Consider the following 18584-nt stretch of genomic DNA (forward strand, 5'->3'; position numbering starts at 1 on the left):
GTTGTAAGAGATCACCTGACACTTCAGTATAATTTATGAGGTGTAGAACCCGAACAACACAAACAGCCTCGGCCGAGGTTACACAGAGGTAAAGAACCGCCATTCACATGAACTCTTCACCTCAAATGATCCGCTTCTAACGTCAATCCCGCCCTGCTTCGTTTAAAAACACCACAAGCACCGCCCACGCCGAATTCCTTCTTGCTATTGGTATGTTCTTGACCAATAAACGCCAGAGTTATCTCTCCCTTTAAAGAGAAAGTCTCCTCATAGCAACGACGAGCCCTCTGCCTCGGGACTTAATCATTGGTTGTTATCTTGCAAGTGGGCGTGATTAAAGACAACAGCCTATGGTTGCTCCCACCTCCCCGTAACGTTAATACACAGTTACATTTTTAAAAAAACACACTCGTACCACGTGGGTGCGTGACGTCAGCGGCTGACGGTGAAGCGTTCAGGGCTGAGGAGAGCTTAGAGCCGGGCTGACCGCATAGAGAGAGTCGGTGGTTGGTGGTGACTTACCTGGCGGGCTGAGGTGAGAAAACGGGGAGGTAAGTGGTGAAGAGGTGACAAGAAAGGTGTGGGTGGAGGGACACCTGCCACCGGCCGGTCCGCCTGTCACAGACACAACAATGACCGTTATGGGGAGCGGGGGGAACGAGGCGCAGCTGTTGCCTATGGCAACCAATCAGCTGGCTTCTTTCGGTTTCACATAGCAGAACCTGTTTGTTGTTGTCAGCAGCTACCATTCACCGGGATCAGCGCCGTATTGTATTTCGGCACTTCCTCCATAGACCAGCTTGTCTAATAATAAGGGGTCCTCCATATAACAAGAAATATTTCACATGGCTCAGTTATTTGTCACATCAACACGTGCAAAACCAATCACTAACACTAGAAATCCATAATAAGCTTACAAAGCGGTCTTTATTTTTCCGACAGCGTCCGATAATCCTAATACACTTCAGGCTGCAATTGGCGTTCAAATATCACTGACGGTGGCGGTTGTGTTTCAATAGGAAAAGCTGAAAACTGCCGTTAAGGTCTATAAATGACTGTAGAGTTCCGTTGGCAGTTGACCGGCCATGGTGTTGTTCCAATTGAAAGCCGGCCATGCATTTTATTTATTTTTATGGATTTGCATGAAGGTAATCTACCTTGGTGTTTATGTATATACGTTTACATTTGCACATGTCTAAATAACGCCACTTTACCGTGATCTTGTGTTTTCATGGCTTCTAAAAGCCGCACCTGTGGGGAGACGGCTTTCAGATTGAGCTACAAACACACGTCAGATTGTGTCGCCCCAAAATAATGGTTCTGCTTGTTTAATTATTAAACGGTATTTATAGAGTGCCTACATATTACGCAGCGCTGTACATAAAATAGGGGTTGCAAAGACAGACAGTGAGACTGGAGGGGGAGAGGACCCTGTCCCGAAGAGCTTACAATCTAAGGCTATGTACACATGCTAGATCCTTGTTGTTGGTTTCCAACGACAAACGAGTGAAAGATGAACGTGTGAGCGCTGTACATACAGAGCGCTATGGAGAGGGGAGAACGGGAGAGCAGCACCCCGCTGTGCTCTCCTCCCTTCACATTTATTGCAGTCGTTTGCCTTCTGTCGTTCATGGATCCGTCGTAGATGACATCACCTGACTTGTGTACATAGCCTATGAGATTAAAATACAATGTATATATTTTGTCCCTGAAGACGTTTATCAATGCTGCCATGACAAGGTGTTAAAATAAAAAACGCATTAAAAAAATATCCAGATCTTCATTAGCCGTCTTTGTGTTAAAGTGGAATTGAAGTCTTCGAAATCCACTGTCAGGCAGGTCATTATTGCAGAAAGAATCAGGCGATGTCCCTTCTGAAATAATCTCTCCTACTTGCCTGATTGCTCCGGGTATCTGATGCGCATGCAGGGTGTCAGCTTTGGTTGCTAGGAAAACCCGGCAATCCTGGCTTCCTTTACTTATGTCAGGCATGAATAAACTCCTGCATGCCAGCGCTGAATTTGTTATCCTGGCACAGCAATCTTTGGCTGAACATTGTAAGAGAAGGAAGAAAGCAGCGCCCAATGCTGGATAGGTAATCCGTGCAGATTTAGTTACATTTTAAGCTACCTACACCTGTCAGATTGATAGCTGTCTGAGGCGAACGGTCGTGCTTATCTTAGTTGAAAATGTAGTCTGTGTACAGTGGTTCCTTGTTCATCAATGCGTCCTGGTGGATTGATAAACAACTGAGCTGGAAAGGTCGCCATGCACTCCTGTGAAGGAGAGAAGATTGGGATGATGCTCACTTTGTCCTCCTGTTTCTGCTCTACATAGAACAAAACAGTGTTGTGTGTACAGGGCTTGTTTGATCAACTGTCCCTGGAAATGATCATGGAAAATCGTTTCCAGCGACAGTCATGTCTGCATGGGATTTTACTCTCCACAGACTTAAGATGGCAATAGTACTTTTGGACGATTCAAGTGTGCTTTGTAAATTCAGGTTTCTAAAGCATGGCAGATGGGGATGGGACCAAGCATCCCATAGTATGTGAATGAGAGTTTAATAGTAGTAATTTACCATATTTTCATATCTGAACCTTTCATTATTATAATTCCTGGTGAAAGTCCTTTTTGTTATATGGTGACAATTCCCTGTCTCCCAATTTTTCTCTTTCATTGTCATCCCAACCCATGAGCTTCCAATGCAATCTACAAATTGCCTGCTTAAAATTCTCTTTTGTTCACATCTACGGTTTAGTATTTCTATACAAGTCTATGGGATTGCAAAAAAAGCTGCTCAAAGCAGGTCAAATGCAGTTTATTAAAAGGTCAACTGAAGGTCAGATGCAATTCATGAGATGGTCAGTTGCAGGTCACATGGACTGGTTATTTTTGAATGATCTTAGATACTTCTTGAGCTTTTTCCACCTACAAAGGCATTGCCAAGTGTGGTGCTATCTGGGATCGTGCCCCTAGACATGCCATTCAAGCAGGAGAGATCAGCAGCAAGGAAATGCAGCAAAAAGGATAAAGGTTCAAAATATGAACATAATTAGCAAAAAAGAGAATTTGTAAACAACATATAGAAGCCCTCATCTAAACATGGCATTGCTCTGTGTACGTGGTGGGAAGTTATTGTGGTCACCATTAATGCTTTGTGTGTAATATGGTTGTCCTGGCTGCATTAAAAAAGCGAAATGCTAAGAATAAAAGTGACATAAGATGAATCATTGGGTTGGGTTGTCACTTGTCATTTTGTCTGGAAGGAAGTCTTGGGTGGTGTTGTCCTTCAATGACATCATTACATTTGTGGTGACACAGCATGAAAGGGTGCTTGAGGATGTTTTTTCTGTTTGCATATCTCATCTAAAGACGAGCTGCGCAAATGTCAGCTTGATCCCATGAGAAAACTATGTGACAGAGTGAGTACTAAGGAGCAGAGGGGCAAAGTATGGCCACCTTGCACATGTTGTATTCAATTTACTTGAATTTGAGTCATCTATAATTTGCACTTTTCATTAGCTGTGATTACTGTGTTTGCTTGTGCTTCTGTACAGTAGAAATATATTCTTTAGGTTCCTGGAGTGCTAGTAGATGAGTGAGCGTTCTGTGTGTTGCATTCTAGAAACGTAATACTGGAATGCTGTTTATCTCCGGGGGTATTTTGGGGTAGTTCACATCTTTGATGGCAATTGTTGTAAGGTCAGAGATGATCGGGGATTTTTGGTTTCTTAAGGATATTTTTCAGTAACAAATTAGATAGAAAGAAGTGCCAGCATTCTAAGGACAGAGAATATTAAAGTATGAAATCACTTTTCTGTTTTTTTCTGCTACCTTGAGATTCTGTTAGATTCTTTGTTTCCCATCACACTGACCAACGGGGTGCTCTCCAACAGCAACAAAATTAGGAATAAAAAAGCTTTTAGAAGAGAAAAGATAGGACCCCTGCTAGATATTTTATTTCCTGATCTGGCAAAACTGGCTGATATATATACATAACCAATATCTTTCAGCAGTGCTTGAAAGTTTGTGAACCCTTTAAAATTGTGTATGAATGAGGCGTAAAACATTATCTGATTTTCAAAAAAGTCCAAAATGAAGATGAAGAAAACCTAGTGAAAAATTATTAATTGGTCATGTATGTCTAAAAAAAAAAAAAAACAATCCAACATAACATTTGATAGCAAAACCTTGAATTGATCTTTACTGATACCAATGTACTGCTTCTTGCATGCTCCTATTGTTGTATGTCAAACCAGAATCTTTTTATTTGATTTTTTTTGTAGCTTTGGGAAGGGATAGAATTTCTTTCAGGTTTTTTTCTTCTTTCTGTGTCTTCTATTCTAACAATTTGACCAAACTGGAAAGTGAGAGAAAATCTGCAACAGGGAAAAAACAGATGGAGGTTCTTTTCCGGGCTTTTCCCTTCTAAACTCCAAAAGCAATTTTGTCTGTGCTGCGGTTTGATTTTCCCTTTCTGAAACTTTCTTACAGAAAATCCCAGAAAAACTTTCTAAAAAAAAGGTCTAAAGTTTATCAAGATTTAATAAGTGAAAATGTTACTAGATATAGAAAACTCGAAGAAGTGGCAATTGAGCCTAAAAAGTACTAGAAGAATCAGCAAAATTTTTTAAGCAACACTCGTCATGACAATTTGCTTTCTGGTATGTGAGGGTTCTTATATCTTCTATGTACGATTTATAGCATTGCTGTCTGTGATTGCTTGTCTGGCAAAGGCATTTATAGTGAGATTTGGTGGTGTTATTACTGTGTTGCTCACTGTTCTCCTTGTTTGAGGTTTCCTTGTAAGAAAGCAATGCTTGGCCTCTACCAAAATGGACCATTTTATACAGAGACACAGAACATATATCAGTTTGGGGAGATGTCAGCTGTAGGGAGACCACAGGCAATACGAGTGTTCAATCCTCTGACCTTTGTCTGCCTTTTTAGGTCTCAGCTCTGTAGATCAGTTCCTCTTTATTGCAACATATTTCTTTAGTAAAATGATACTTTTTTTGTGTATGTTTTAATGGTTCTTAACCACTAATCATTGGCGTAACACTGCCTGTACCCTTTTCTGTGTAAATCATAAAGTGTAAACACGAGGAAATCACAGGGTAATCCCCACTGTTTGCTTTCTGGGTGCAAAACCACAACGTATCTTGTATATCTAAGCAGCTGTACTTGAATCAAGAGACTTTGCATCTGGATTTCCGTACATTACGTTACATTAGCTGACTGTTCTTAGAACCAGTGGTCTGTAACGGATAATTTTACCGCAATTGCTGTACTTGGTTAAAACCTTGAGTGTTACCTGGATGACTATTCTCCCTTCCCAGAAAGAGCCGTGCCTAAAGAAACATTGTAATCTACCTTTACTTACTTTTTATTCTAAAAAAATCATAGTTATCTTGCTTGAATCGCTAACCAAGAATTAGTAGGGAGATAAAAACTTTTTACTTTTCATTGACTTTCCTGGTATGCATGATTTTCCTAAAAAGTTTTTTTATTTTTATTGCATCATTTTTTTCCCTCTCATTAGTGAGACAATTTCATTTACTGGCAGAGCCTTGCATCAGCTTAAAGAACAGGCAAAATTACCCTACTATGGGGACATTTGTCAGTCCTGTTGGGCAGTACGAAACAGAAGCAGCAGGATAAAGTTTTATTAAAAAAAAAATTGCAGAGGGGTTAGAAAATGTATACAATAAATTATAAAAAACATTAAATTAAATGTAATACATAAATAATAAAACAAATGCTGCTAGTCACCTTGCCTGCTAGCCTGTTGTTGATCGGTATGACTATGTGTGGATGCCAGAAACTTATAGTGCAGGGGTAGGCAAGTAGTTCGTTCCGGCCTAACGCCCCCCTGGTCGATTCAGCCTAATCCCGGCCGACAACCCGTGAGTCTTTAGTCTCCTTGTTATGCCTCCCTTCCCTATTTACCGCGGAGGGCCTTAAGACTTCCGCTGGCGGGGTAAGGGGATATTCCCTCCCCTCCGTATGCATTGCAGAGGAGAGAGATTTCCTTCAGGGGCGTTCCTGGTGGGGGACAGAGCCATTAGCATGGGACTCTGGCCTAGTGTGTCTTCTTGACCTCCTAAATGGCCTAGTAGCCAAAAAAGTTTGCTGCCCCGTTCTAGTGTATTTACCAGGCAGCAGGAACTATTTATAGATCCTGTGTTCTGGATATGGGAGTGGATGGTGGCACCATTTGTGTTATGCAGCCTGGCCTAAGTCACTGACAGCTGTGCGGCCACAGAATTGTGCGGCCACAGAATTGTGCGGGTGAAGTGCCCAGCTACAGCTGCCTGTGAAGAATATTGGAGACAGCTGAGATTCTAAGACAGCTTTAAAGGTCACAGCTCAATTCATAAATTCCTCCACACTGTGACCGAATGAAACCCTTCCCCCGGCCACTTTTTAATTGTGTGGTTCGTCAGAGTGGGAATCTGTTTCATCTGTAGTGATAAATCTGTCCCAAACCCTTTCAGATCTGTCACCGTTGGCTGCTCAGAAAAATAGGATCAGGCGTCACAGATTTGTTTTAAATGCAACAAATTATTTTTTTCCATATAGTATTGGATAAGAAAATAAAGTAAATAACAAAAAAACATTTTACATTTTGTCAGAGAATCCTGCCTTTTCAGCAGTTACACATTTCCAAACCTTTGTCATTCTAGCTGTCAGTTTATGTTTAGTAGTTTGCAACCTACACCTGCCTCGGTTGCTCTATCAGTGGAGGTTGTCAAGCTTCCTGTTTTTTGGGGGTTTTGTAGAGCCTACAAATGTTCTTTAGTTTGTTGGCACTACTCCCTGTACTCCCCAGTCTGATAACTCATTGTCTCTCTGCTCTTTCACTCTCCTTTTTTCTCTGTCTATGCTCCTGCACCTTTTTACTTTACTGATACTTTCTGGTGATATCTCACTCAACCCTGGTCCCCCACACAGCCTCTATTTTCCATTCACAGACATTCCCTTCTCCTAACCTCATCCCCATTCACCCTACCCATAAGTCCTTACCCCCTCTCTCTGGCAGTCTTTGGAATGCCAGATCTGTTGGCAACAAATTATCCTCCATACACAACCTTCTCCTTTCTAAGTCTGTCAACTTTCTTGCTCTCACTGAAACTTGGCTTTCCTCCTCTGACTCTACCTCTGCTGCTGCTCTCTCCTATGGAGGCCTGCACTTTACACATACCCCTAGACCTGGCAACAAAGTTGGGGGTGGTGTGGGTCTCCTTCTCTCACACCTACTAGATTGTAAGCTCTTCGGGGCAGGGTCCTCTCCTCCTGTATCACTGTCTGTATTAGTCTGTCATTTGCATTCCCTATTTATTGTACAGCGCTGCGTAATATGTTGGCGCTATATAAATCCTGTTTAATAATAATTTATTATTATAAATTATATGGTGAAATTATATTATTATATTATATGGTGAGCATTATAAATCACATGCTCACCATATAGTATGCTGTAAATTGGAGTCATTACATTTCTAGTAATGCACTCTGGTAAATCTCCCACTTTGCTAGCTCTATAACCTTACATTTACCATGTGTACACGCGTCCAATAATTGTCATTGGAAAGAACGATCCACGACAGATCGTTCCATAATTGTTAACAAAAAAAGTGCACAACGACGATGACGAGCGAGGAATCTTGCTGGAAACGAACAACCGTTCCGACGGATCTGATTGGGCAACGATCGTTCGCAATCTATTGTGTGTACGGTGGTTCAGTGATCGTGGATTGTTCTGTGATACACCTTCTCCTTTACATGTCACTTCCTGCGTTCAAACGATCATATCTAGTGTGTAGATTATTGGTCCATATTTGAATGATCGTATCGTTACAGCATGTACAGAATTGTGCACAATACGATCGTTCAAAATAATTGAAATAATTTAAATAATTCAAACGATCCCTCTCCAGCATTCCTTTATTTGCTTTTCATATTTGCTTGATTCATACAAATCACATTGATCCTCGGCTGTGGGTTTTGGTTTTTCTGCTTCGTACTTTAGAAATGGATCCAGTTTGCTCCCTTCCGTTTTAAGATTGTGGTTCACTTTTGTATGAAATCTTTGGCAATTTGTCATATGGAACAATCTTGCTTTTGGAAAACAGTAATAGACTGATGCACACAGTGCCACTTGTTGACAAAATATTCCTGTAATAGAGCTTGCCATGCACTGCATGAATTAAATGTTCATGCAATTCCTTCCTTTGTGCATTCAGCCCATTTTGCTGGGTCACAGGCACCAAAGTCATCCCCCACAATGCAAGGTAACCCTGCAATGCGAGTGATAATACCAAGGGCCTGTCCCAACCAGAAGCTGTCCTAGGGAAGAGTTGCATTTGGCCGATGGAGGGGAAAAAGAAAACCTAAAGTGAAGTAAAATGCTTCCTATGTTTCCTATTGACCTAAATAAGGCTGGGTCTACATGGACGTTTTGTAAAAAGGCATGTAAACGTTCCTACTGCGTTTATAAGCGTTTTTATGCACTTAGGCTGGGTCTACATGGACGTTTTGTAAAAAGGCATGTAAACGTTCCTACTGCGTTTATAAGCGTTTTTATGCATTTATTTTAACGTTTTAAAACTTTTTTTTAAATGCTGGGAAAAGCTGAAAATGTACAATATCTACGAACGATCGTGTCGTTACCTCTATGTGCAGTATCGGTGCTATACGATCGTTCATATATATCGTGCAGGAACGTTCGTCGTTCGTTTTCCGACGATAATAATTGGAAGTGTGTACGTAGCTTAAGTGAAAATAGAAAAAGACTGGGTCACCTTTTATGTCAGATAGGATTGTACGGCAGAGCTGTGTACAGTTTAGGATCAGATGTACAGAAATATAAATCTTCAGCTGAGTATAACAGCTTTTATGTGTGTATTTAGTCTGCATACCTAACTGTCTGGAATTTAGCTTTAAGCATGAGCTAAGAGAGTTTACTATTAGCACTCTGCAATAATGACTGCTAAAATGCAGCTTTACAGTCATGCAAATCTAATGCATTTTAAATAACTCCTTTTAAGTGAGTAATTATAATAATTAGCTATATTTTAATTCCATTTATTGACCCTTTAGTACATACAATATTAATGTTTAAAAAAACAAAAAATTGCATATTAGTATGATATTTGGAATTTTTTAAACACTGGGATAAGGCTGCAAATACCATGTCATCTGAATGATTTATGCTTCTGGTCTCCCTCTCCATACAAGCAGCAAATATTTACCATGTGTTGTGTGTTTCTTCTCAAGGTGCTCATCTGAAAATCCCCAATGTTGCTACAAGAGACCAGTGCTGGAGACCTCCTGACACGGGCGGCAGCTCAGGGAGACATTGAGGATGTGAAGAGACTGCTGCACCAGGAGAGAATCCACCCGGACTGCCTCAACCGCTTCGGGAGGTCCGCATTGCAGGTGTGGCTGAGATTGTATTTTTTAAGTATAACAACTTACGTAATTATTGGGGAAATATTTATGTAAAGGGAAGATTCCAGCTAAGATAGTTTTGTACCAATATTATTGTAAACCTGAAAATATTTTTTAATAGTTCACTCTATATGTAGATTCTCAGATGTTTAGGTGTTTTCAATAGGAAAATCAATTGAATATTGATTAAGGATTTCCTTTTTATTGATTGAACCAGTGAAAATGTGATAATTTTATATTAAATATATTGGCATTAAAGTGGTCCAAGGTATTCACTAATAATTTCTAATCAGGGAAAGATCTATTCATTGCTGAATTGAATGTACGTGGAGTAAAAAATTACTACCAGTGGCGTGATCTTATTGGACTCTGAAATTACAGGTTTTAGACAACAGGTGGTAAGTGTAAACAGAAGAGCACATAAAGAAACTCGGAATGCCACTAGCAGTATTTACTTGTTCTTTAGGAAAGATATATACAATGTGTACCTTTACTGAACTCAAAACATTTGCTCTGTACCCTTTACCACTGTCTGCAGTTCCCAACACCACCTTATGTTTTGTATAGGTAGCACCATTTTTTATTTAGTCTCATGCAGATGGCAGTTAGATCATTGATTTATATAGGGACAGAAGTGCACCCTGTAATTATCCGCTCTCTGATAACCGGTTGTGGGATTCCCTTTGTCCATTTTACTGTCTTTAAACAGGTGATTATTTTTGCTGCTTTTTTTTTCCCCAGACAATTTAGGTCAGACCCGTGTAATTGTGCTCTTTATACACCCTTCATTTATCCACCACCCATCACTCTTCCTACAAGCACACACCCTGACCTACCAGTTATTGTTTTACTTCTCAACAGATGTCTGCTAACTGACATCCCAAGGTCAAAGGTCCCATTGCTTGTTATATCTGCCACCATACAGCTTATTATAGATCTCAATAGGCCTCCATTAAGTCCATCAACTTCTTTGGAATGTAGAATCACAGAAGTCTAACTGTACTTCATAGGCAAGAAAGAAGTCTTTTTGGCTGGTGGTTGATAGAAGGACAAGTATGGGAAGTATCAAAGTCCATCTTTGATAAAATAGCCATTTTAACAAACCTCAATTTGTTTTGCAATCTCCAAATTTGTTTGCAATAGAACTATTTTTGATTGAATATGATGTCTAATATTGTGACAGCCCCCAAAGTAAATCTGTGTTATTTTTACTTCCTGAATATAGCTGCAAATCCTCTCCAAATGTATCCTATTTTCTGTCTTACCTGTTATTTTTATTTTCCTCTCCATATGTGCAGCATATTACTGATCCAGATGTCATGCAGGGACTGCATTGCTTCAGTGGGTAATGATGGGACTGTTAGGAGTTCTTCTTTTACATTTGTATTGAAATTGAAACCATTTTTTATGTCCTGACTGATTTTTCAAATAAACATTTTAATACCAATTAAATATCAAACAAGCTCAAGGTACGCTGAGTGTAAGGATCGGTTTACCGGGCTGTCCCAGATCCAATAATCTAAAGCGGCAGAAAATGGATTTCTCAGCCGATCATCAATATCTTTCTGACTGAGCTTGTGTCTATGCTGTTCACTTTAATCCTTGCCTTTAAAACAAGTCTCCGCTTGCATTACTGATTGTATAAATGAATGAGGATTCTTAGGCAGGCCTAACCTGTAAGATTTTGGCAAGCAGCTGGGGAATCTAATTGATAACCTTTCTGGATTTGGGACAAGTGTGTGTATAAGACTGCATACTGAAACTGATCGGTTCGTTCTTCTAATTTTTTTTTTTTTTATTTTGCCCCTCTGTCTACAGGTGATGATGTTCGGTTGTACATCAGTAGCCTCAGAACTGCTGAAACAAGGAGCCACAGCAAACATTCAAGACTCATATGGCATCACACCAGCACACGATGCAGCTCGCACAGGTTTCCTGGACACATTACAGGTCCTGGTTCAGTACGGCGCTGATCTGAATGTGCCTGATGTCTCAGGGTCTCTCCCTATTCATTTGGCACTACGAGAAGGTCACATTCCGGTCATTGTCTACCTCGCCTCTCGATCCAACCTGCAACATCGTGATCGAGAGGGGCAAACACCCATACAGCTCGCCTCCACGCTTGATCCCAGCCTTGCAGCTGTGTTAGAGCAATATGCATAGAAAGAGCCATTTCAGGGGCATCAAACAGGCCACATGAACAACAGATGGTGGGATCCATATTGTTAACGCTGTGTGTTTGGTATTGTGCATGGGCTCTGCCTTATTATATAGCACAGCTTAAAGTCTACAGATCATTCGGTTAGACAGGTTTAAAGTGCATCTGTCTCCACGCAATGTCAAGAAAGCCATTGTGTGTGCTAACATCCAAAATTTAGACACCATTTTGTTTTAGCAGAGCCAAGACCTCAAATAGCTCAGCCATAATATGGATTCCCTGAGACTGGCTGTACCAGTGTTGATTATTGGCTTCTTACAAAATGGCCACCTCTGTTTTTTAGCAACACATGCACTTTATCTTTCTAATCTGTTCATGTTGAAGCTTATCAATGCACAGGTATATTCAGTAGGATGGTGGGAGGAATGCAGACTGTTTGTTATTGGTTATATCAGATATCACCATTGGTCTTTGCATTTATCGTACTGGATAGGCCTAATGTCTGTTGACATTTTCAGACATGCACCAGAGGCTTGGGTGTATATATATATCAATTTATGTATGTATATATTTTACGTGTGTACTTATGGCCGGTTATGTGCAGTTTTTTCGTTTTGTTTTTCTTTTTATACTCAGGTTGTGTTTTTTTCTGTTGCATTATAACATTTTGTTATGTTTTATTTAACTATTAGGTCTTGCCCTATGCAAAAGCATTAAAAGTCATGTGACCTGAAAGTACTATACCACATAGTAGTCAGGTATTACAGGATTTAAAACCTAATTTTTTGACTCAGAAAAGTTAGACTTGAAATATTTCACTAAACAGTGAAAGATTTCTCTCCAAAAATCCTATTTATTATCTGTTTTTTTTTTTTTTTTTTTTTAATCATCTGTTATTGTTTCTGCTTACTTTTAAAGAATCTCTTGCGGGCAAACTGGATATGTTCACAGCTTTTGAGAGCAATTGTGTTACATTAAATCCTGTGCCTGTGGTTTCATTAGGCTTAATACGTGATATTCTGCAATTTGCAGCCTACAATATGTTGACTTTGTATGTCATTTTGTAGTTTGTTTTTTCAATCTGAAATCAGATACAGGTCTGGACTGTTCCTGATAGAAGTATTTTGTTTGATACCTGTTCATTTCAGGTATGGTGACATCTTTCTATTAATTTTGAGCTAGTCTGTCTCAGCGTGATTGTTGTCAGATAATGGCTCGGGCTTTATACAGTGATGGTACAGACGTTTGAGACATGGCGGTGTCTTTTATAAATTGCCTGCCCAACCCTTGTTACCCCTAGGTAGATTTAAGCTTTGATACATGACCAGGTGAGTGAGGTCCCCTTGGCAGTTGACACTGGGAATTTTGGTGGGCTGCTTTACAGAACTTTAAGACCCTCAGTGGGCTGCCTATACATTCGGTAATAGGTTAATAACCAATAATGGATCAGAATCTCCCAGATATCAATGGTTTACCTGGTTACCACAATGTATCTATAGGCTGGCCCCCTTTATTACTCCTACCACCCACCCAGTTGTGCTCCGACCACCAATAGCAGGTAGAGATACTCCACGTTAAATTATTGTGGCCCGAGTATTTATTAATGAGCCGCATCAGTCAAACAACGCAAGTTCAATGAAAGATCAATTAAACATTAATTGGAAACTAACCCTAATAGATTTGATATTTTTCTAGTCTATTAAAGCAGAACTAAACTGAAAACAAAATAATGGCACTTACCTTTATTCCTGCAGGTCCTTCGATGGCGCTGGACCTTCCTGTGATCTGGTTCCAGGTCTTCCTGGAATTCCTCTTTTTCCAGGTGCCGACATCTTCACTCTTCCTTCTTTCTCAGTCTTCCTGGCACGTCACCCCATCCCGCACCGCCCAGTGTGAGATAGGGTGACATAGCCCGCTGTAAAGGGGGAAAAAAAAGAGCCACTCTCTCTGCACTTGCGTAAGAACGGCATCTCTTACCCTTAACAGAAAAATGCCCGTTTTGTGCATGTCCTAGATCTCGGGTGTTGCACTTAAAAAAAAAATAAGAATATTTTCTCTCTACATATAGGGGTTGTCTACCCTTTTATGTAAAGTGAAAATGTTGAGTTTAGGTAGGCTTTAACGTCTATTCTGTTGGAAATCTTGATCAATGGATGGCCAGCATACGAATCTCACGGCTATACATTACCAAACGGCCTTCCCTTCTTGGGACAACGTCAGAGAGTACCCGATTCTCAGGTAGTTTAAGATTTTGGGATTTTTGCATTGTCCTTGGCTTTTACAATATTATATTTGTCTAAAAGAAGTTATGTTTAAATGTTTTCCTTCATTTAAATTTTTTATACAAGAAAATTAATGTATACAAAATAAGTATATCCCAACAAAAACTAAGAAAGCTTCTTCATTCTCCCCAGAAAGTGTATTCGCTCTGTTTAAATGTTAACAAATGGCATAAATTTGTGTCCTTTGATCAGTCAAAAGATTAAAATGTGGTGGTAGGCAGACAAGGAATTTTTTTCTTCTCTGTAATATGCCCACCAACTTTCATTGTAAGTTTTGCTTACAATGATAAATTTCAAAGATCCCAGTTTTTAAAACGTGGCGTGGGAGGGCGTTTGTTTTCCAAGACTAGAAGCTTGGTGTTTGGAGGACAATTGCCCTTTCTAGTCTTAACTATTTGTGTTCCAGAGAATACCTGAGGATCCTTTTCATTTTATGTTAAAGTTAGTATGAACAGTTTTACAAACGTAAAGATTCATTTATGATTTGTGTCAGGAAATAACATTTCAGCAAGTTGTCCCTTATTATATCATATAGATAAAGATAGCCTTAAAGAGGGACTCCTCTTTAAATGTTAAATACATTCTTAGCCATTGCCTGCCTGTGTTATTAGTATTTATTACATTAGACTGTACAGTTCTGCAGTTATATTAGCTAAATCTGTAAAAAAAAAAAATACATTTTTATCCCAAGTTTAAAAAAAATGGCTTGCAGAGATGCAACTGCTTACCAGTAGATTATCTATACTATCTGAAGTGAAATCAGCTGAGCAAAGCAAAATCCCAACATGGCCTACGTATTTTATTATACGTATCCCTCTGATTTTCCTGGTTAGCTCTATAAGATGCCTTTATTTTATTATGACAGGTTTATCTTAAAACATGAAAATGTTGCAAGGCTGAGCATTTATGTTTTTTGTGTTCAGAAGTAAAATGTTAGTATTTATATATATTGAATGAACTTACAGCAGGTTTCTCACAGTCCTGGTCACCTTTCAGGACTTAATACCAAAACATCGAACTACTGAAAGCTATCACGCCTGACCGCATAGCATCAGACAAATGCTGGTGGCAGCAGTTTATTATTTAAATACTGTGCCTTGAAAAAGTGTACAGAATTGAATCTCAGACAGATCTCTATTGTTAACTTTGCTGTATGAAACGGATAAATTAGAGAAATAGAAGACCTGAAATAACTGCATTTACATGCAAAAAATGGTTGCAGCTGGCTTCCTCTAGTTGGAAAGTAGCATTCCCATTAAAAAAAGGGAAGATTGTCAAGATTTCCCAAATGCCTCCCAGACAAGGTATTTGTTTTAAAAGGACTCACAGGAAGAAACCCCTCTAGCACACCCTTCTACATCCCTGAACACATCACTGCATGCAGTATTTTTGGGTAGCACCAAGCCATTAATTTCTTTAGTTCTCCTGCAGCCCCACCACCATATGAACGGTAATATAGTGCTGGATGCTTTCCTTCATTCAAAGTAATGGAACATTAACATTTGAATACAAATTAACCTTTTAATGGCTTTAAAAGAATTATTTTTTTGTTTAATTTTTTTTTATATATTAAAATATGAGCATTTCTTATATGTTTTCGGTAAAGTCCCCCTGTCAATTCTAGTACTACTTTGGTGCTAGAGGAGTCAAAGGTGCCATCACAATCCCAACAAGTAGCAGTAAAATGAGACCATTGCCGGAGGAACCAAACACTGCAGGTACTATGCAACTCTTACCCAGCTAGGCAACCTGATAGTAGTGTGTTCAGTAAAGAACGTGGCGTGTCTGCTTCAGTAGTGAAATGATCCTTTGTTTACAGATAGGCAATGGTCAGTCGGAGGAGTCGGCTGGTACAGGTTGGAAGCACATTCCCCTTCTTCAATAAAGTTGTGATAGAAAATAGAATTAAAAATAGGTGTTTTTTTTGTTTTTTGTTTTTTTTTCCTGGGAAACTTTGAGGTCATTGTGTTTCAATGGTATTAATTGATTCCCACCAGGATATGTTTGAGGGAATCTTTTTAAACTTTTTAATTCTAGATATCATTTTATTTCAAGGGGTGAACATGCATGCACCTTACTGAACAATGAGGCCTAAAGTAACTTTTCCTTTTTTGGCAGTTTTTAAACTTATTTAAGGGCCCCATAAACCTAAAACAAGCTGATTTGAGTAAACATCCAATAAATTCTGAAATGTGTAAAGCGCTTACCTGACTTGAAGATAATGGAGGCATTGTAGCAGATTTTTTTTTTCTACGCCAGTCTGAATTCCTGTTTAGTAATCCACAGAACACTGCCAAATGCCGGTCCATGCCACATTTTGCCTAATATGGTAGATAACATAACAATCAACTTAGGAGAATCACAATGAAACTTTTGTTGTGGATGGTTTGGGTGCTATGTAGTGTAGTTTCAGAAACATGTGAATGGTATTACTTGTTTTCCACAGAAGAATATATTATACCTACCAGTCAAAAGACCCCCAAAAATTTAGAAAAAATGTTATTTTGTGAAAGAGCTACCCATGGGTATATTAAAAAAATTACCCATCCCATACTGCAATAACCACTTGGATTTTTCAAAGTGGGACCTAAGTCCCTGTTTAAAACGACCAAGGTGTATTTTTCAGGGCTCTTTTTACACTTCTACTAAAACAAGTTGGGGTGGAATAGTGATTTATTTTGGGGTGTTTCTATTTTAATGTCTACCTTTAAATATGTTACAGACGGGTAATCTTAAAAAAAAAGTAACATTGTTATCTTTTAAGTAGGCTTATTATGTTTGGTGGCCCTTTAAGGTACTTTGTTCCTTCCGGTATCACTTGTGGATCGATAAGCTGTATTTTTAGAAACATTTGTTCGGCCTGCAGAATATACAAATGTTATGCAAATGAAATATGCATTCTATTTAATTTATTTTAAATCCCCCTTTTCTACATTTTCCTCCCACCACTATACAAGGTGTACAGCTGATCTTTTAAAGCTTATGCTTGTTATATGGGCATGCCAATGGCAAACTGTATTTAATTTTTTTTATAAATATATCTATATAATTAACCTTTAAAAAAAATTAATGTGATTTTTTTTTTTTTTTTTTTTTTTTTTTTTTGTAGAGCCATTTTAAAATAAAAAATAAATTTATATTTATTAAACACTTGAAGGAATTGTTATTGATTTGCTGTTTTTTTAACTATTTAATATTTGTGGATTTAAATGTTTTTTTGACCTGTTTTGGTGTTTAACTTAAGAAGTGGTGAATATAATTTGTGTTTTCTTGTAAACGTTGATATTGCTAGCTCTTTAAAATAAAATAAATAAAAAAACAACCGACTGAGTCATTGAAGATGGATTTTGTGAAGTGTGGGGTGTGTGACAATGGAAATGTTGTGACCTATTGATTGTTTTGCTGTGGTGTGGGAAGCTCTTTTAGCTGGTTCATTGCTGGTGACTGGAATGGCATTTCTAGGAGTGTACAATGCAGTCATACATCGCAAGAAAGGTTTGTACAGCGCTGCTACACAGCTGCAGCTATTCAGATTGCACAGCTGCAAACATTATGCATGCAGCATGTCACTTGTTTTTTTGCAGTGATATGTCAAGGAAGACTGTAGTATTGAAAAGAAAGAAAGGAAAAACTGGGGTTTCAGTTCGGCAGTTCAAATATATGAAATGTCAAAGTATTACAAAAAACATGTAATGGACCAGTTTGGTCATGTAAACATAGATTTGAGCTGCTCAAATATCATGGGGTCTGGGACCATTAAATATACATAGACTTCAAGATACATAGACTGCAAGAGTAATAATGTCTCGCATCTCGATGCATTTCACCAAAGGGCTTCTTCAGGGGTGAGTTGAGAAAATTAGAGCACTGTACATTAAATATAATGAAATCAAGAGATTTCAGCAAGATTGAACCCTAAAGAGGGTCAAAAATATGTATCCTAATTAATAGGTGGTTTCAATAGCATGTGATGTGTAATGTAAAATGTTCATGTCTAATACTTGGTTGAAAACAGGCAATGACAGCCTGTAGTCTTGAACTCATGGACCACACCAGATGCTGGGTTTCCTCCTTTTTAATGCTCTGCCAGGCCTTTACTGCAGCGGCTTTCAGTTGCTGTTTGTTTGTGGGCCTTTCTGTCTGAAGTTTAGTCTTCAACAAGTGAAATGCATGCTCAATTGGGTTCAGATCAGGTGAATGACTTGGCCATTCAAGAATACTCCACTTCTTTGCTTTAATAAACTCCTGGGTTGCTTTGGCTGTAAGTTTTGGGTCATTGTCTATCTGTATTATGAAACTCCTCCCAATCAATGTGATTGCATTTAGCTGGATTTGAGCAGACAGTATGTCTCTGAACACCTCAGAATTCATTCGGCTGCTTCTGTCCTGTGTCACATCATGGATAAACACTAGTGTCCCAGTGCCATGGCAGCCATGCACGCCCAAGCCATCACACTGCCTCGGCCATGTTTTACAGATGATGTGCTATGCTTCGGATCATGGGCTGTTCCACACCTTCTCCATACTTTTTTTTCCTGAACTGTGCTGGCTTTTTTAGATGTTTTTTTTTTTTTTTTTTTTAACAAAGTCCATTCTAGCCTTTCTATTCTTGAGGCTTATGAGTGGCTTGCACCTTGCAGTACACCCTCTGTATTTACTTTCATGCAGTCTTCTCTTTATGGTAGACT

General features: G+C 39.0%; 1 protein-coding gene across 2 annotated transcripts; it reads left to right on the forward strand.

The window, feature by feature from the left end:
* The first annotated feature begins 297 nt into the window (after positions 1-297).
* CDKN2D (cyclin dependent kinase inhibitor 2D) lies at positions 298-13662 on the forward strand. 2 transcript variants are annotated; one of them, XM_072399599.1, is made up of 3 exons: positions 298-551; positions 9283-9444; positions 11275-13662. In XM_072399599.1, the coding sequence occupies exons 2-3, from the start codon at positions 9304-9306 to the stop codon at positions 11617-11619; spliced, it is 486 nt and encodes a 161-aa protein (XP_072255700.1). In that variant the 5' UTR covers positions 298-551; positions 9283-9303; the 3' UTR covers positions 11620-13662. The 2 variants fall into 2 exon arrangements, with proteins under 2 accessions (XP_072255700.1, XP_072255701.1); XM_072399600.1 differs by having other exon boundaries at positions 298-535.
* The last annotated feature ends 4922 nt before the right edge of the window (positions 13663-18584 follow it).

Source organism: Pyxicephalus adspersus, chromosome 2, assembly GCF_032062135.1.
Source record: "Pyxicephalus adspersus chromosome 2, UCB_Pads_2.0, whole genome shotgun sequence".
Classification (NCBI taxonomy): Eukaryota; Metazoa; Chordata; class Amphibia; order Anura; family Pyxicephalidae; genus Pyxicephalus; species Pyxicephalus adspersus.

Bases quoted from the DNA above. Each gene is read 5' to 3' on its own strand.
- CDKN2D (XM_072399599.1), top strand. From the start codon at position 9,304: ATGTTGCTACAAGAGACCAGTGCTGGAGACCTCCTGACACGGGCGGCA. The intron at 9,445-11,274 runs GTGTGGCTGAGA...CTCTGTCTACAG, and splicing joins TCGGGAGGTCCGCATTGCAG to GTGATGATGTTCGGTTGTAC.